General features: G+C 39.3%; 1 protein-coding gene across 14 annotated transcripts in view; it reads left to right on the top strand.

Moving 5' to 3' along the window:
- EXOC1 (exocyst complex component 1) overlaps positions 1–15,452 on the top strand; it is a 330,473-nt gene that overhangs the window by 201,010 nt on the left and 114,011 nt on the right. For all 14 annotated transcript variants that reach the window (XM_085642066.1, XM_085642062.1, XM_085642061.1 and 11 more), the window contains one exon: positions 466–571. In XM_085642066.1, coding sequence (XP_085498192.1) covers positions 466–571 — 106 coding nt within the window. The remainder of the gene's footprint in view (positions 1–465; positions 572–15,452) is intronic.

The raw sequence follows: 15,452 nt of genomic DNA, 5'->3' as shown, positions 1-15,452 counted from the left end.
TAAGTTCCTTTGCAACTCTAGTGAGCACCCTCCCTCCTTCTGCAAGCAAATGAAGATGCTTTTTTACTCATGTCAAACAGTCATACTCTAATATCGCTCCGCTAATCCGCTCTACTCCTCAAAATTCTAGGATGTCAGTCTCCAGTGTGCCTGCTTTCTTGTTACAACCACCTATTTTGAAATGCCCACCTCTTATTTTTGTGTATTTCTCTGCTGCTTTGTATGTAGGTTTCTGCTTCTAAAACACTCACTTACATAAATACAAATATACTACTATAAATGTAATCTGTGCCAGTCTCATCCAGGTCACAGCAGCAGATTGTGTTATTGAGCTGCAAGAATCCAGCTTTAAATCATTGTAATCATTTATAGTTTGCACTCTGAATGTTTTAGCTATGTGTGAATCAGATTTATTATTTTGCTGCTTATTTTGTCATATCACGTTACTCTATATTTTTATTTCAGAACTACATGGATTATTTAGCGCGTTTGTATGAAAAAGAAATCAAAGATTTCTTTGAGGTTGCAAAAATCAAGATGACTGTCATGACCAAAGAGGGGAAAAAGTTTGGTGAGCTGCCTCAAATTGATGAATATCAGCTGTTTTAAGATCATTGTTTCTCTGGGATTTGTAATTCCTTTACTCACAGTAAAGTTGCAATTGTGTTACTTTTTCCACTTACATTTTCCACAATTTGAAAAAAATAAGAAACATGTATTTGAACTGTGATGTTTAACCACACTGCACATCTTTATAGATCATTTTGAGGAAATCATTCTCGTATTTAGATAAATTAACATCATTATTTTGTTGTGTTCTGATTCGGCTAATAAAATAGTTATGATTTAATCTGAAGGTTTATACGAATATATTATAAACCCGAAACAGTTAGTCCTCAATTTACTTTGAAGATGTGGGTTAGCATGCTAGGAGCATTATTTGCTCTGACAAGTAGACATCAGAAAAGCTTAATGTGTGATGTAACGCCAAAATAGAACTATATGATTTTTATTTTTTTTGCTTTTAATAAGCTGTGTGCTAGAAATTAGCAAAATGTTACCGGTTTGGATAATTTCATTCAAATATCAAGGTTTTGGAGGCCCTTTAATTTGCAACTATTTATTTTTATAGAGAAAATGGTAAGGGAACCGTTTCTCTCTGATAGTCTTGGCGTAGTCTTGTGCTGCGTGAATCAATAAACGCACACTTGTAAAAATGGAGAGTCAAAAGAACAATCCTAGAATTTATTTTTGATTTGTAAGTTGAAACTATGCAGCCCTTATACAATACAATATATGCATATTCTCTAGAATTAACATCATACAATACTTGTTAAATCAACTTCCTATCATCCAGGTTGATAATGGCCAAGGTAACAATAGCAAAAGTGTTGTAATTGGCTTGTTTTATTTGCAAAAAAAGCCAGTAGCTGTTATCCAGTCACAAAATGAGAATGGCTAATGTTATACCAAACATGCTTAGGCATATGCTAGTAGTATAATAGATTCTTCTGACTTCACAACTGCGTCTAGATTGGTTAATACAATCCCATGAAAAATATTTTTTCTTGCAATCCCATGACCTTTTTACCAGGATTTCACATTGCACTTCGATGGCCAGCTTAGAAAAATATTACTGATCATAATATTACATAAAAGCCTATGAACCAGTAAATCTTTTTATTTCCTACGATTTAATTGGGTTTCTTGTAAGCTGTTAACATTTTATTTCTTCCTGGCTTTGGCATGCATTTGTAATGGCTGACAAACCAGGCCTTTCAATCATTTAGCAATAATATGTTCTTTGTTCTAAACCTATGTGCTAAGAAATGATGCCTATCATATTTCATGTTACATAGTGTTTCAAAGGATTCTGTGTGATATGTTTCACCACAAGAAAGAAAGTGTCCTGTGTTCTTTATTTCATTTATTTAGAGCCTCAGTTACATACTGCCATATTCATTGCGTCTAAACTGCTCTAACTGCAGTTGCCATGTGTGCACCTTCGTTAAACCCCATAACCCCTGGAACAATAGTAGATGTAATATCCCCAAACAAACCATTTTGCTATCCTCTGGATCCATACCACCTAACTTTGCAAAATCCATAAGCGCCTGTCTTCTTCCTATGAGGATCATTAATGTCTCCCTTAACCAGAGCATTGAACGCATCCGCCTAAAAAAGAAAAAAGTTATTCTAAGCTTATTCTAAAACAAAACAAAATAGAAATGCAATAGGCTGACCCTATTTGGATGAGTGCTGTCAGATTATTGAGATAAATAGCGCCTTAGCTCCACTCCTTCAACACCTCTTTCCTGTTTCTCAAATGTCAATACTGCCCCCAAACAGTTAACATGTTTTAAGAAGCACTTAGTGAATTCCTAAACCCACTTTGTCCATTGTACAGCCAATATGCAGGTGATAGGTCTATGTAAAAATAAACAAATATTTATCCATATGATTACCAAAGGTTCTGCATCTCTAAAATACAAAACTGTCTGTCTTCTCATCAACTAATACAAAACAAAAGCAAAACTGAGTTCCTCATCATTTGCCAAACAAATCTCCAGTAAGCGGGTATTTGCTATAAAATAACACCTATTGCCAAATCACTCTGCTTTACATTACACAATACCTGCAAGTTAGACTCTTACATGACTTTTATGGCAAATTAATCTCACTCCAAACTAAAATGATCTAAAACAGGTCGTCCAAGCTTCATCAATCACAAGGGTAGAATATTGGCTATCCACGCTGACAGGCCTGTCTTCTAGCAGGAAAGCCCCACATAAATGCAATGATCAATGCTGCAGCGAGGCTGATCATAGACGCCAAGAAATCTGATCATATTGCTCATGTAATAACCAAGCACAAATCGTTTTTTCTATGAACACAATGGCTATTCAGGTCAGCGGGGATCATATTTAAAGCACTGAAATTCAGCACACCTTCCTAACAGAAGAAGAAGCTTGCATTATCAAGCAACGGAGGGCTTCACCAGAGTACAAATATTGTTCACCTAGAAACCAAACAATGCAACAAGACTTCCACCTTATCTCGGCAATTCTGTGGTTTTGCACTGTAGAGCTGGACATCCTCCTGTACCTCTTTCAAAGCGTGACTGAAAATTCACTTGCCTATCCCCAAAGCCTATATTTGATTCTCTCCCACTTATCTTGCTCTCCATGAAAGAATTACACTGAAAAACTCATTGCATATATTTGGCTGTAGAATCTACCTATTGGTTGCAAAAACTGATCTCTAATTGTCAGTGTTATGATTTGGTAATATACTACTCAAATCAAGTCAAGAACAACTTTATTCAGCATATTAAAGTGTGAGCGTAGGAATCTCATAAACATTTTACAAACAGCTTCACCTTGAGACTTACTAAGTGAATCTCCAAGTTCCATGCCTCTTCAGGTCAGTGAATCTTTGCCTCCATATTAGAATGGAGCACAACCTGAATACATGTTTAAAATAATGATCAATTTACAGCATTTAATGTCCAGTCAATGATGAGAGGTTGGATGAAGTTTTAAAAGAAGTTGTATTTTCTCATTAAGAGATTAGTCTATATTTTTGTCTTTTTTATTTAGGTTAGTTAGATAAATCCATTTACAAAAGTATTGAGAACATTTTTGTGTTCCTTAAAGAATTAGTCCATATCTTAATCTAATGGAACTCACCTACCCTGGCAAGAACCCATAAGGAGTTATTTTGGAAAAGAGCAAGTGAAGTTTGGCACAAAAGGCTAATGGCTATGTGAAGGCAAACTTCCCATAATGAGTAGTTCTGGAAACTCAGTCGGGTTCCCTAACAGCTGAAGTAGCATCCATTAAAACTGATAGAAGGAAATAATCACAGCAGTAGCTATGATCAGCATGGGGTAAGTCTCCAAAAGGGCATCTGAATAAAAGCAAATCACTGTTAGCAGTAGCTCACAGCAATTTCAGGTAAGAGTAGCACAGTCAAGTGCTTGAGGGCATGGCAGGGGAAAATGTGAATAGAATGCATCTAAGGCAATACAATAACTCTCTGGCTAGGCACGCGTACTGTATAGAAAAGCACAAAACATGTTGCAGACTCTTAATGTTGGATTATCTCTAGCCAATGGGAAAGGATTTTCCCATGGTCCGTCGCCTTTTCTCTCGATTCCCACGATGAGGGCCCATATTGATATGTTATTTGAATGCGGCTATAGCTTATTACAAAAAGATGGATCTAGGAAGGTTCTCATGAGAACCTTTGCAAACCTACTTTGTTAGCTGTTCAGTGTCCCATTGTCTATGAAATGAAATATTAATATCTAGCATGTCCTAGTTAGATCATGAAATTCAAGTCTATAGGAAGCGTTTTCTTTCGTCAATACACTTGTGCATTAGAAGCATGTGGCAGAGGAAACTATCTAAAATACGATGAAGTTATATGGTGTGAGGAAGGAAGAAATACATTTTGCAGCAAACAGCACATTTCACAAAGATGTCAAGTTCTGCAGTTCAAGCATAACGTTAAATCAGCAGTTACAAGAAGACCATTAATTTTATTAAAGATAAAGGAAGGAATAAAGAAAATATTGAGGCCTACCACTGATAGAACTATAGAAATGGGAGCTTTCTACAGAAATAAGCAGCATTTTTTCTTTTTGCACGATTAATAAAGACACATTTTTCAAACCACTATATTTACATGTAGTTTTTACGTTAACATTGGGACGCATTTCTACATTATGAGGTAAATTTACATCAACATTTTCAACTTCCACAAATGCATAAAACATATACAAAAAACATGATAAAATATTACAATTTTTAAGATAGTCGTTTTAAAATATTTATTGCAAAACGTCAAACATTAGCATTAGTTAGTAACTAACAATGGTACGCATGGGGAGTACAATAAGTAATCGCATAAAATATGGTTTGCAGCCCGTTAAAAGGTTAGCAGCTCATAGCGTCTTCTAATATTTAGTGCACTCTTAACAAAATTTAGGACTGCATGGCACAAGACTTTTAAGACAATATTTTTTAAGTACTACATTGCAGGCAAACATAATTCCTGCCTGACACAGTACAGGTACTAGGGAGGCAATCCTTGGACCTGAGTATAAAGGGCTAAATAAGGCAAAGTAACGTGCTCTATGATGAAAGATTGTTAAAATGACAGTGGTAATTCATAATAATCCATGTACAAGGTGTTGGGAAAGCAAATTTAAAATGAATTAAGATTTTTGTCTAAACATGTTAACAAGTGGTGAATTGTATTATCAATCCAGATCAAGTAAGTTTCGACATTAGTGCCCATTGATATATGGGCATACATCTCAACAGACTTCATTTTGAACATGCTCTGTAAATTTTCGTCCCTGCCAACCTCTGCATGGAGTGATTTTACAATACCCTTTGCATCTGCCTTAATGTCCTACGATGTGTTAACATGTCAGCAAGGCCCAAATTCAGAAAAACAGATTTAATATTCGCCAACCACAGGATTTTGTTAACATTATGGAAGGCTAAGCAGTCAGATACCTTCTCTTACCTGCTCAGCCTCAGGATTCAACCTGCATTTGATCCACTACAAGAGTGGGGCAATTTTTTATCTGGTCCCCTATATAAGGGATGCCCAGCTCCTCCGGGAAAATAAAGTGTTCAGTGCTTCTTGGGACTGCTAGAAATCTACGGGTTATACCTTTTTCAATACTCTGCAGTTTATCACTGTTTTGGAACCCCCCCATCCACACCAGCCCCAAAGACAGCAGCCGCAATACATTTGATTTAAACAAGGCAATTATCTCAGGGATGGGTTTGTCCTTGAAAAATGGAAGATAGCTTTCTGTATTTCTGCTCATTTGTAAGGATTTCGTGTGAATATGTGCCTCCCATCTTAGAGTAGAGCTAAAAGTTATTCCTAAGTAACAAAAATGATTAGACCTCCTGCCCCCATTCTCATGGCCTTTGTTTTTGTGAGTAAAGGCCTGCATGTCATGGTATAAGATTTTGCCAGATTAACTTTTTTCCATATAATCCATAAAGTAATTTAGCAGCTTCTGGAGACCATTTGGCATGTGCGCAATCAGAACCGCATAATCTGCGTAAAGGAGTATGGGGGAGAGAGCGCTCACCCATCTTGGGCACATCCGCCCCAACCTGCACAATCAATCAATCAGGAATTTATAGAGCACACTACTCACCCGTAAGGGTCTCAAGGTGCTGGGGAGGGGAGGGGGGCGGGCAGCTCCGAGGTTTTCAGTTATGCCATTTATATATAGCTAGTATGCAGCCCTGTATTACTCCTTTTAGAGATATTTGGGAGGTTAATTGCCCCCGCCATCCATAGCATACTGCTACTTTCTTGATCGTAGTGTAGATGTTTTACTAAGGTAAGGAGATCCGGTTCAACCCCCATAGTCTGCATTAATTCCCAAAATTTTACCCTATTGACCATATCCAATTCATTTGAGAAAGCTATAAAAGCCGTATGGATGGCCCACCTTTTTGCCATTACATATTTGCTAGTGAAAAGATGCAGGTTTAATGATTGCTCTAGAGTGCCTATGCCTGGTCTGAACCCAAACTGAATGAGGCTTAAGATCTTATACTCATTTCTCATTAGCCCATGTTTCTAGGCGGGCCAGTATTACCCTCCCCAAGATTTTTGCAGGTGTGTCAATCAAAGAGATTGTCCTATAATATTCCGGGTCCGATTTATCTCCTTTTTTGAAAATAGGGATTAAGGTGACAGAGTGCCACGAATCGGGAATGTGGCCTTCCATTACGCACCTTAAAACGTTTGTTAAGACTGGACCCCAAAGGAATATTTTTGATTTAAATACATAAACAGGTGCCGCATCGGCGCCAGGGGCTTTTGCAGTGGCTGAGCGGTTAATCGCCAAAACGACCTCCCCCAATTCAATAAGCCTGAGCAAAGGGGCTTGAGCCTTATCTGACTGAACAGGCCCAGGTGGGTCAGCACTGTGGAGTCAAACTTCCTGGTTAGGTTGGAAAACTCCCGTAAAATGGGATACCCACTCAACTTCGAGGATCAGAGCTTCAACCTTTGGGGCATCAGAATCTGAGAAAAAAGGGCGATTTTACTTCCTCCCAGAATTTCACTCTGTCCCTTAAGGATGCAGCGGCTGTCAAGGCTTCCCAGCTTTTGTTCTTATTTACATTTTTTCTAGCCTCCACAATGTTCTTATGTTCCCATCTAGCTCTACGAACAGCCATAGTGCAACGTAGGGTTGATTTCAACACAAGATTTAAACACTTACGGGTAGCAGTGCATGCGGCATTAAACCAGCGATGTAAGGGGTCCTCTTTTGTAGGTTTATTGACCATCCAGCCCCAGATAGTGCCCCACATAAAATATTACATTCCCTCAATATCGTGGGAGAAGGGTTTTCTGCCAAACAAACCATTATTGATTCCAAGTTCTCGTCAACTGAACCATGGATCAGTTTTTTCCTACCTGGCCCTCATTCCTTTATTTGTATTAAAAACATGTTTACACCCTTTGTCTCCAGAGATTTTCCTGGAAGTTAAGTCTAGGGAGAAACCTACTGGGTTGTGATCACTGAAACAGTTAGAAATAGTTTTATGTTCCAAAACAAAGGAGGCTGTTTCTGCTGAAATCAGTTTAAAATCTATGGTACTCCCTGTTGTACCACCCATAAATGTAGGAATGGTTTTACTGGAGCCTGACCATGGCTCACAGAAAATGACTAAGTCATAGTTTTATGATAGTGTTCAACGTATCCCCCAAGTAGTTACATTTAAAATGTGTCCTATCCAAACCATCTTCCTCCGGCAAGCCACACATGTGACTATACTACTCATTTTCCATGTGTGACATTTCTTATTATGAACAAATGCTTCTAGTCTCCCTTCTTGTCATTTTTAGAACATTCTAACATCCTTTGGGATAGTGTCCATTCCTTATACAAGACCGTCCATTCAAGCTTCAGAGTGTGTCAAGCACATTGGTGGTTGACACACTACCGAGGTGGTTCTAGAACTAGAACACCAGAATCAAGCATGGCTGCTTTTTATGAAATGCATTATTAGCAACGTTGGTGACATCCTTGGTTGCTTTATGTGCTGCCATAGCACAAGTACTGTTGCTCTTTTACTTTTGCAATATATACAACACTGATTAACTTTCACAGTATCTTATAATAACAATTTCATTTTATAATAAACGCTACTTTGGCTGTTAAATCATTCTTTGTCCTTTTTAGAATTGTCTACATTTAAATGACAGTTTGGCTAACCCTTAAAATCCACAATGTTCTAAAGAACATTGCTTAAGGTCGCTGTTTTGGTATTTGCACCATAAATTATATAGCGAATACTACAAATCATTGTATAGCTCTCAATGGAATCCCATGGAGTAGTGATATCCTGAGCTAGTATTTTCCAGTCAACCGTCAGAATGCTAGATGGAATCATTTGAACTGTTTTGTAAATGGGTACTTACATCCAATAATGAGTCACCAGTTCAACAACTATGAAGATTTGTCTTTTGAAGAAATTGTGCGGATATAGTGCAAATAAAGAGAACAGCACACTCATGGTAATAGTGTGGCGGTGGCTCACATACACTTTTGAAAACAGTGCTTGAATATTCTTTTCATTAAATCAAAGGAAAGTTGCTTTTAGAATAGCATTAGCTGTTCCACACTGTTCCTGCTAACTTTCACATTGTAAACCCAGTTTGCCTTTACAGTCAGGCTACCATATAGGCAGTAATGCATGTCTCTCAAAGTGATGGGTAATGCTATTCTATTTACCCTTGTGCAGTAAAGCTGGCCTTGACTCTGGTACTTAGATAACTCAGTTTGTGAGTTATTAAATAGATATGGTCACATATAATTCACACATCTCCTGTTTATACACCACTGTTTCTTGAAAAATTGCACATTGCTTTGAATATGGGTGCCACATGAATGGTAACAAAGTAAAAAAGTTTTCAGCACAGTACTGAATCTGTTCAACAAGTCTCTAAGTCTCTGAAAGAAAGTTTAGTTCACAAATCCTGGAAATCAGGATTATTCTTTCCTTGTAATAGAAATGCTACTCTAAACTCCATGGATGTTGTTAATTACCAACCTAATATTTTAAGAGCAAATCTTTTGAGAAAATAGTGGCCAGTTGACCTTCTACTGTCTTGAGCAATTCAGCGATTCTTGACCTGTCAGCTTGGCTTCTGTTCTAGAAGAGAAACTGAGACTGACCTAGCTCAGGGCCATAGTGGGACTTAGCACAGGGCCATTGTGGATGAGGGGGTTCCAGCAGGAGCAGCCATCCTGGGCCTTTCTGTGAGCTTCAATACGGTCATTCTACTCAACCGACTGAGTGAAATCAGGGTGGAGCATCAGTGGATCTCTGGAGGAGCGAATGCAGCGCACCAAATGTCTAAGTCAATTCAATTCAATACTTTCATTATTTGAATGTCAAAGCCATTCATTAAAGATGCATGCACATATCTACACAGTTTATAAATCATGTAAAACACAGAAAACGGCAAAATGTTTTGAAATATGACCCCACCTAAAATTCCAGACTTTTACGATAAGACACAACTGATTTTAGAAAAGCTACCTAGTCTGAAACATATGTCATTGCTGGGTAACAATTGTAAAAAAAAAAAATGAAGGGCAACTCTACATTGCTTAAAATTGTACATCTTTAAAAGCGGGGTTTACATTGAGTCCTATAAGCTTTATAAAATGTACAGAATAAGGTCAAGTGCAGTAGAGACTGGGGTGAGGTATTATGACAAATGTTTTCCTTTCCAAATCACCAAAATATCCCAGAGAGAAACATAGCCTATATAAATAGTACCTGCTCTGAATCTGAACAACAGCGCTCAATTCCAGACTTTCTCTTAATGCATTGCATCTATCCATGAATGAGCGTTTCACAGATTGCTTATCATTTTTACATATACTCCTAGACTTATCAAATAAGGAAGATTTTCCCGAATCAGCAAAACTCTGTATAACGTACTCAAGCCAGGGAATATTCATACCCCGTTCACAATCACTTATTATATTTTGACTAAAATAGGCCCGAGGATTGTTCCACACTGAAAGCCATAATAAAAGAGGCTCTAACATGATAGAATCCTCAAGATAAGGCACAACCAATTCCTAGTGGCAAAAATAATGGGGGGGCGGGGTTGATTGAGGGAGTAAGAGGAGACCCCCCACATAACTGATTCTCCTCCACTTGTAATGCCTGACAATCTGCAAAGCCCCAAGCACCACTGCCATAACTAGCAATAGGTACACATTGTTTGATGTATATTTCTAAAAGGAAAGACATCGGCCTGCCCAAAGCCTTACAGACATTAAAAAGTGAACAGACTGCTTGCTTAAACGTAGCATTCTTAGCACATTTTCTGCACATGAGCCATTAGAGTCAATACAAGACCGGAGTATGGATATCTAGACACACTCTCTAGATTATTCCCATTGACACTGAGTGCAAAACAAATAGTACTTGGGGCCACATGCCATAGTGTAAGATTTGGTAAAATTGGTTGACCGGTCTAAATCCAACATAAATTCTGAATAAGCACATACTAAACAACGTAAGGCTTTAGAAGTCGGGGCAAGAAGCACATCATCGTCAGCCTATGAAAGTAAAGGTACAAGAACTGAGTTAGTGTAGGGGACATCTTGCGTAACGGTGCTCAAAAACATTACGTTTATTGATATAGAAAATACATAATAAAGGGCTTAGCACACATTCTTTCCTCACTCCACTTTGCAATGCAAAATAATCCAAAAGTCCTCAGTTTGGTCCAAATCTGACCCTGGCAGACAAGTTCTGATGAAGATATGCCAAAAAGTAAACAATGGTGGGATCAATCCCCATCTCGAATAAAATATCCCTTAGAATGGCATGATTGGCCTTGTTATAAGCGGAAGACAAGTCTATGAAAGCCAGGTAAAATGGACTCCTAGCTATGGTATGTTTACCCACTAGCAAATTGGGATGTAGACATTTGTACCTAGCATCCTCTGAATTTGCAAGGAGATAATCAATGTATCCAATCTCTTACTCTGTTAAAAATAACCCTCCCCATTATTTTAACAGTGCAATCAATTAGGGAGATAGGTCTATAACATTAGGGTCTCGTACGATCTCCTTTTTTAAAAGCTGAAACAATAGTAGAACTTGACCAAGAATGAGGGAGATTTGTTACAGCTCAGTTGATAAATATATTAGTAAGCATAAGTGCCCAGAAATCTACCCTACATTTAAAAATATCAATGGGCACCCCATCCGGCCCAGGGGCTTTGGAAGGGGAACTTTGATGAAGGACATCAATCAATTCATCAGCAGCGTAATTGAACTTTTCAGTGATATTGCCATTATGAACTAGATCAGCAGAAGCTCTACCACCATAAACGTTACAGTATATGTTACTAAAATACATCACCCAATGATCTCCAGTGCTAAGGCTGCTCAGTATAGAGAGGGGTGCTTTTTGTGCTCTTAGGTCATTAACTGTTCTCCAAAACACACTCAGGATCTTAGATGAGGCTGCAACAGTCAGGTGATCCCAGTTGTTCCTTTGGATTTCGATCTTTCTTTAAGACAGGGCCATTGTGTAGAGTGCCCGGCCTGTGCGCTCTCCACAAATTCCTGTTAGCATGGGAGCAGAATCTATAAAACCAATGAGTAACTGTGGAAGTAGATCTACAAGCAGGTTTCAGTAAAGACCTGTTTATTAGATACACATAAAGCTTTATACTGATCACATAAACTCCTCCCCAAGGATTATCAGATAGGCCTGCCATGAAAGTATCCAAATTTGATTTAATTCGGCTGTCCAAAAACTTATTAGGTTCAGGCATGTGCCAAGCTAGCCTAAGCCCATTGTGTTGGGGCGTCAGTTGTACTAAAGCTTGTTCCGGGCCTCTCACGGCAGCCATGGGTAAGGTGAATGTGGCTACCAAGGGGATATGGTTTTCAAAATGTCAATCCAATATGCCACACTTTACCAAATACTGTAGCAGTCCCCGGATTATAATCATATAATCAATTATAGAAGGGCACCCTCTTCCATGGAATGTCAGAGTCCTAGGCTCACTATCGTAAACAGGCTCATGAATATTTATGAGATCTCGCGCCAAGATAATAATGGCCTAATTTAGCACCTCTACGATCAGAGCGGCCATATCTGATACAGTTATCGGGTTAAGATAAAAAGGTGTCTAAATCATTGGTTGGGAGGTTACATTTAGCTGCTAAATCCCCACAAAGAATAACATTCCCTTCAGAAAATAGGGAAGAGTACTTAGTCATGAGTTTATCAAAAGTCTTATAATGGGTTAAAAAATTCTTATTGGTGGAGCAAGAAAAATCATTGTTATAAAAATGTATGATAAAACAGATTAAACCTGTGAGAACCAACCATCTGTAAAACCTGAATCTCAGTAGTATTACAATACAGGGAAACTATTTTCACCTTAACCCCAAGCCTAATATAGATGAATAAACCCCCTTTTTGGGGGCTCAAATGTGGAGGAATTGCTGAAATGGAATGATAGAAATAACCGTTGCAGACAAGAGGGATAGTAGCCCAAGTTTCCTACTTAATAACAGAATCATATTGTTCAATCAAAGACACTCAGTCATTCTGGGACAATTTACTGTGAATTTGTGTGACCTTCCAAGATGAGAAACTAAAAACATAGAAATTCCCCTTAGATTTGCTAATTATAGTATTCCTGAACATATCCAGCTCCTTCTCAAAACTGTACAATTGTTAACGCCAATTTGCAAACCTTTAGCACCCTCTGTAAGTCCCTAGTAAATGGTACCCCTGGTACCTAGGGCCTGAGCCAGCTTCCTACAGTGAGCCGCACCCAGACACACCTTCCACAGCCGCAAATCTTCTAGTAAGAGGTAACTCATCGTAGTGAGACACATGATGTAATACATTTGGCCGGGGGGGATGGGGCAGGTGCTGGATGAGAGATGAAAGGGGATCCAATTTGAGGGGGTTTATAAAAGTATCCAAGAAGGAGGGGGAGTATTTGAGAGTGCCCAGAGAAAAAAAGATTGGGGCAGGCTAAAAAAACACATTTGATGTTAGCATCTTTAAAATTCACAACAACACAATCCCCGGGCAATACTTTAGGTGATGGACCAACCCAATCAACCCTTCTGGCCATAAGTATCTGATTATTAACTATAGTACTGAACCCTTGCTCGCTTAAACAGTGTAACACCTTGTGGAGCAGTTGCCTCTTCCTGAACTAATTTAAGTTTGGGGATATTAGCTCAGATTAAGACATAAAGGCAAATCAAAGGGGGAAGATTCAGTGTTACCTGCTCCTGTGACCATTGCTTCTCCATGGGACCTTACTGAGAATAAACAGCCCAACCATTACTGTTGATACCCCTAGAATTGATAGAAACAGGTGGATTTGATAATGTAGCCGCCGAAGGAGAAGGAGTTAAAGAAGTGGGCAGCAACTGAGAATATGAATCTGAAGAAATAAAGTTACCAATATTGGTCTTCTGAGTACCTGGACACGTACCAGGCAAACTACCTCTAACATTGTGAGATGCAGCTGTAAGTTTGGATTGAGAACTGTTGGTAGTATTATATGAAATGAGCTTAGCCAGTCTGGATTCAATTATATCTAAACGTTCAAAAAGGGCTTTTAACATTGATTCAAATCTGCTACACAGATAGTTGAAGTAATTCAAGTCATTTACACAGTCTACAGTGTCCTGTCTGGAGCTGGCATCTTTACTTCCGACCCCCCTGCCCCGCCCTCCTTTTCGCAGTACCCACTTTTTTCTTTTTAACTGGCGGGTCATTAGACGTAGGGGTATCATTCTGCTCTGCTGAAGTACCACAGGGCTTTTCCAACTGGACAGGCGAACAGGTGTAACCAATGTCTGGACGAAGCCCAACCATTTCATTCTGCTGGGCACAAACATTCAAACTCACCTCTTCTGTGGACAACGTTCTTTCAGTCAAAGCAGGCTGTTTTGTAATCTCCCCCACTGCATGCTCCTGCTCCAAGATGAAATCAATGGTTGTGACACTTGCTACACTACTTGCAGTTTTCCTCTTTCTTATATTAACTGATGGATTAGACCATAGACGTAGAGGAGGTCCAGTCCAGCTTCTTCCGTCACTGATGGGCCCGCTACTGCCCGGGCGCGTCCCGTGCTACGGTGAGCCCAGGAGGCTTAAATGCACCCACTCTGTGCGAATCTAGATAGCCCTGCCTCTAATTAGCAGATAGTAATCTGGGGCTTGTAGTTCAGCCCCCGGCACCAACTGAAAGCGAGTCCTGTGCTGCGGTGAGCCTTTGGGGCTTTAATGCACCTGCTTGGTGTGAATCCGGAGAGCCCTGCCTCCTATTGGCAGAGAGCGTTGTTGGGCTAGTAGTCCAGCCCCCAGCGCCAACTTAAAGTACATCCATTTAAGCCATGATAATCCTGTGTACGAATGCCTCAAGGGTCGTTACTTTCCCCAATGCTTTCTTATATACGTTTGTTCCCTGTCTGAGCTCAATTGCTCCTTTGGCTACAAAGTGATATCATGTGCTGATAATACTTAGGTCCTCATCCTCTTACCTAATCTGTTCCCGGGATCTCTGATTATCAGCACAGTAGTCTTCTTGTTGTGCAACATTGGGTGTGACCAACTTCCTCAAACTAAACGGCAATAAGACCGAGGTTATGCTTACCAGAGACTGTAAGGCACAGTGGAACAATTCCATGTGGCTTTCCTGCATCAGGCCATCACCACCCTTAGGTTGCAGGGAACCAGGTTCTGGAACAGTCTGCCTTTGCCCATAAGCTCTAATACTTTTCATGCTGCTTTCAGGAAAGCTCCCATTCCTTTCTTTTATTAGTACTGTGTAATGACTTCCCACTTTATTTTTAGATTTTAAGATGTTGTCAAGCACCAAGAAGCCTGATTACTATTCCATTTGAGAAAAGAAGCATATGCCTAAAGTCAAATATAAATAATTGGCAAGATGTTTGCACATGAAACAGACGTAAGATAAGCATTCCAACCACCACTGCAGAGCGGCCAAGGAAGCTTTGGAATTGAAACTCTCCTAACCTCCTTAAGGTGATTTCCTCGGAGGAAGTGATGAGCGATATTTTATGCCGCTTACTGATGCAGATCCCTTGATGCCAAAGGCTTTATATTTTCAGCGCCCGAATGGCAGATTCTGTAACGTGCACTGACTTCTTGACATAATTACGTTTATTTGTTACCAGGAAAAGCAGCGGATAAGGCTAAGTCAACTCCCAAAGCCATCCTAAGGAACTCATTTCAAGTGTTCTGTACACAACATCATCATCCTTTTAACTGCTAACGTGTTTGTTGATTCAGGAGTGGACTGCCAATGTGTACCATTAGCAGCTCAAACCACTCGAGAGATGAAGGTTGTGGAACAGTAT

This window comes from Triturus cristatus, chromosome 2_2 (assembly GCF_964204655.1).
Source record: "Triturus cristatus chromosome 2_2, aTriCri1.1, whole genome shotgun sequence".
Classification (NCBI taxonomy): domain Eukaryota; kingdom Metazoa; phylum Chordata; class Amphibia; order Caudata; family Salamandridae; genus Triturus; species Triturus cristatus.
This window is presented reverse-complemented; position numbering and strand designations above follow the sequence as displayed.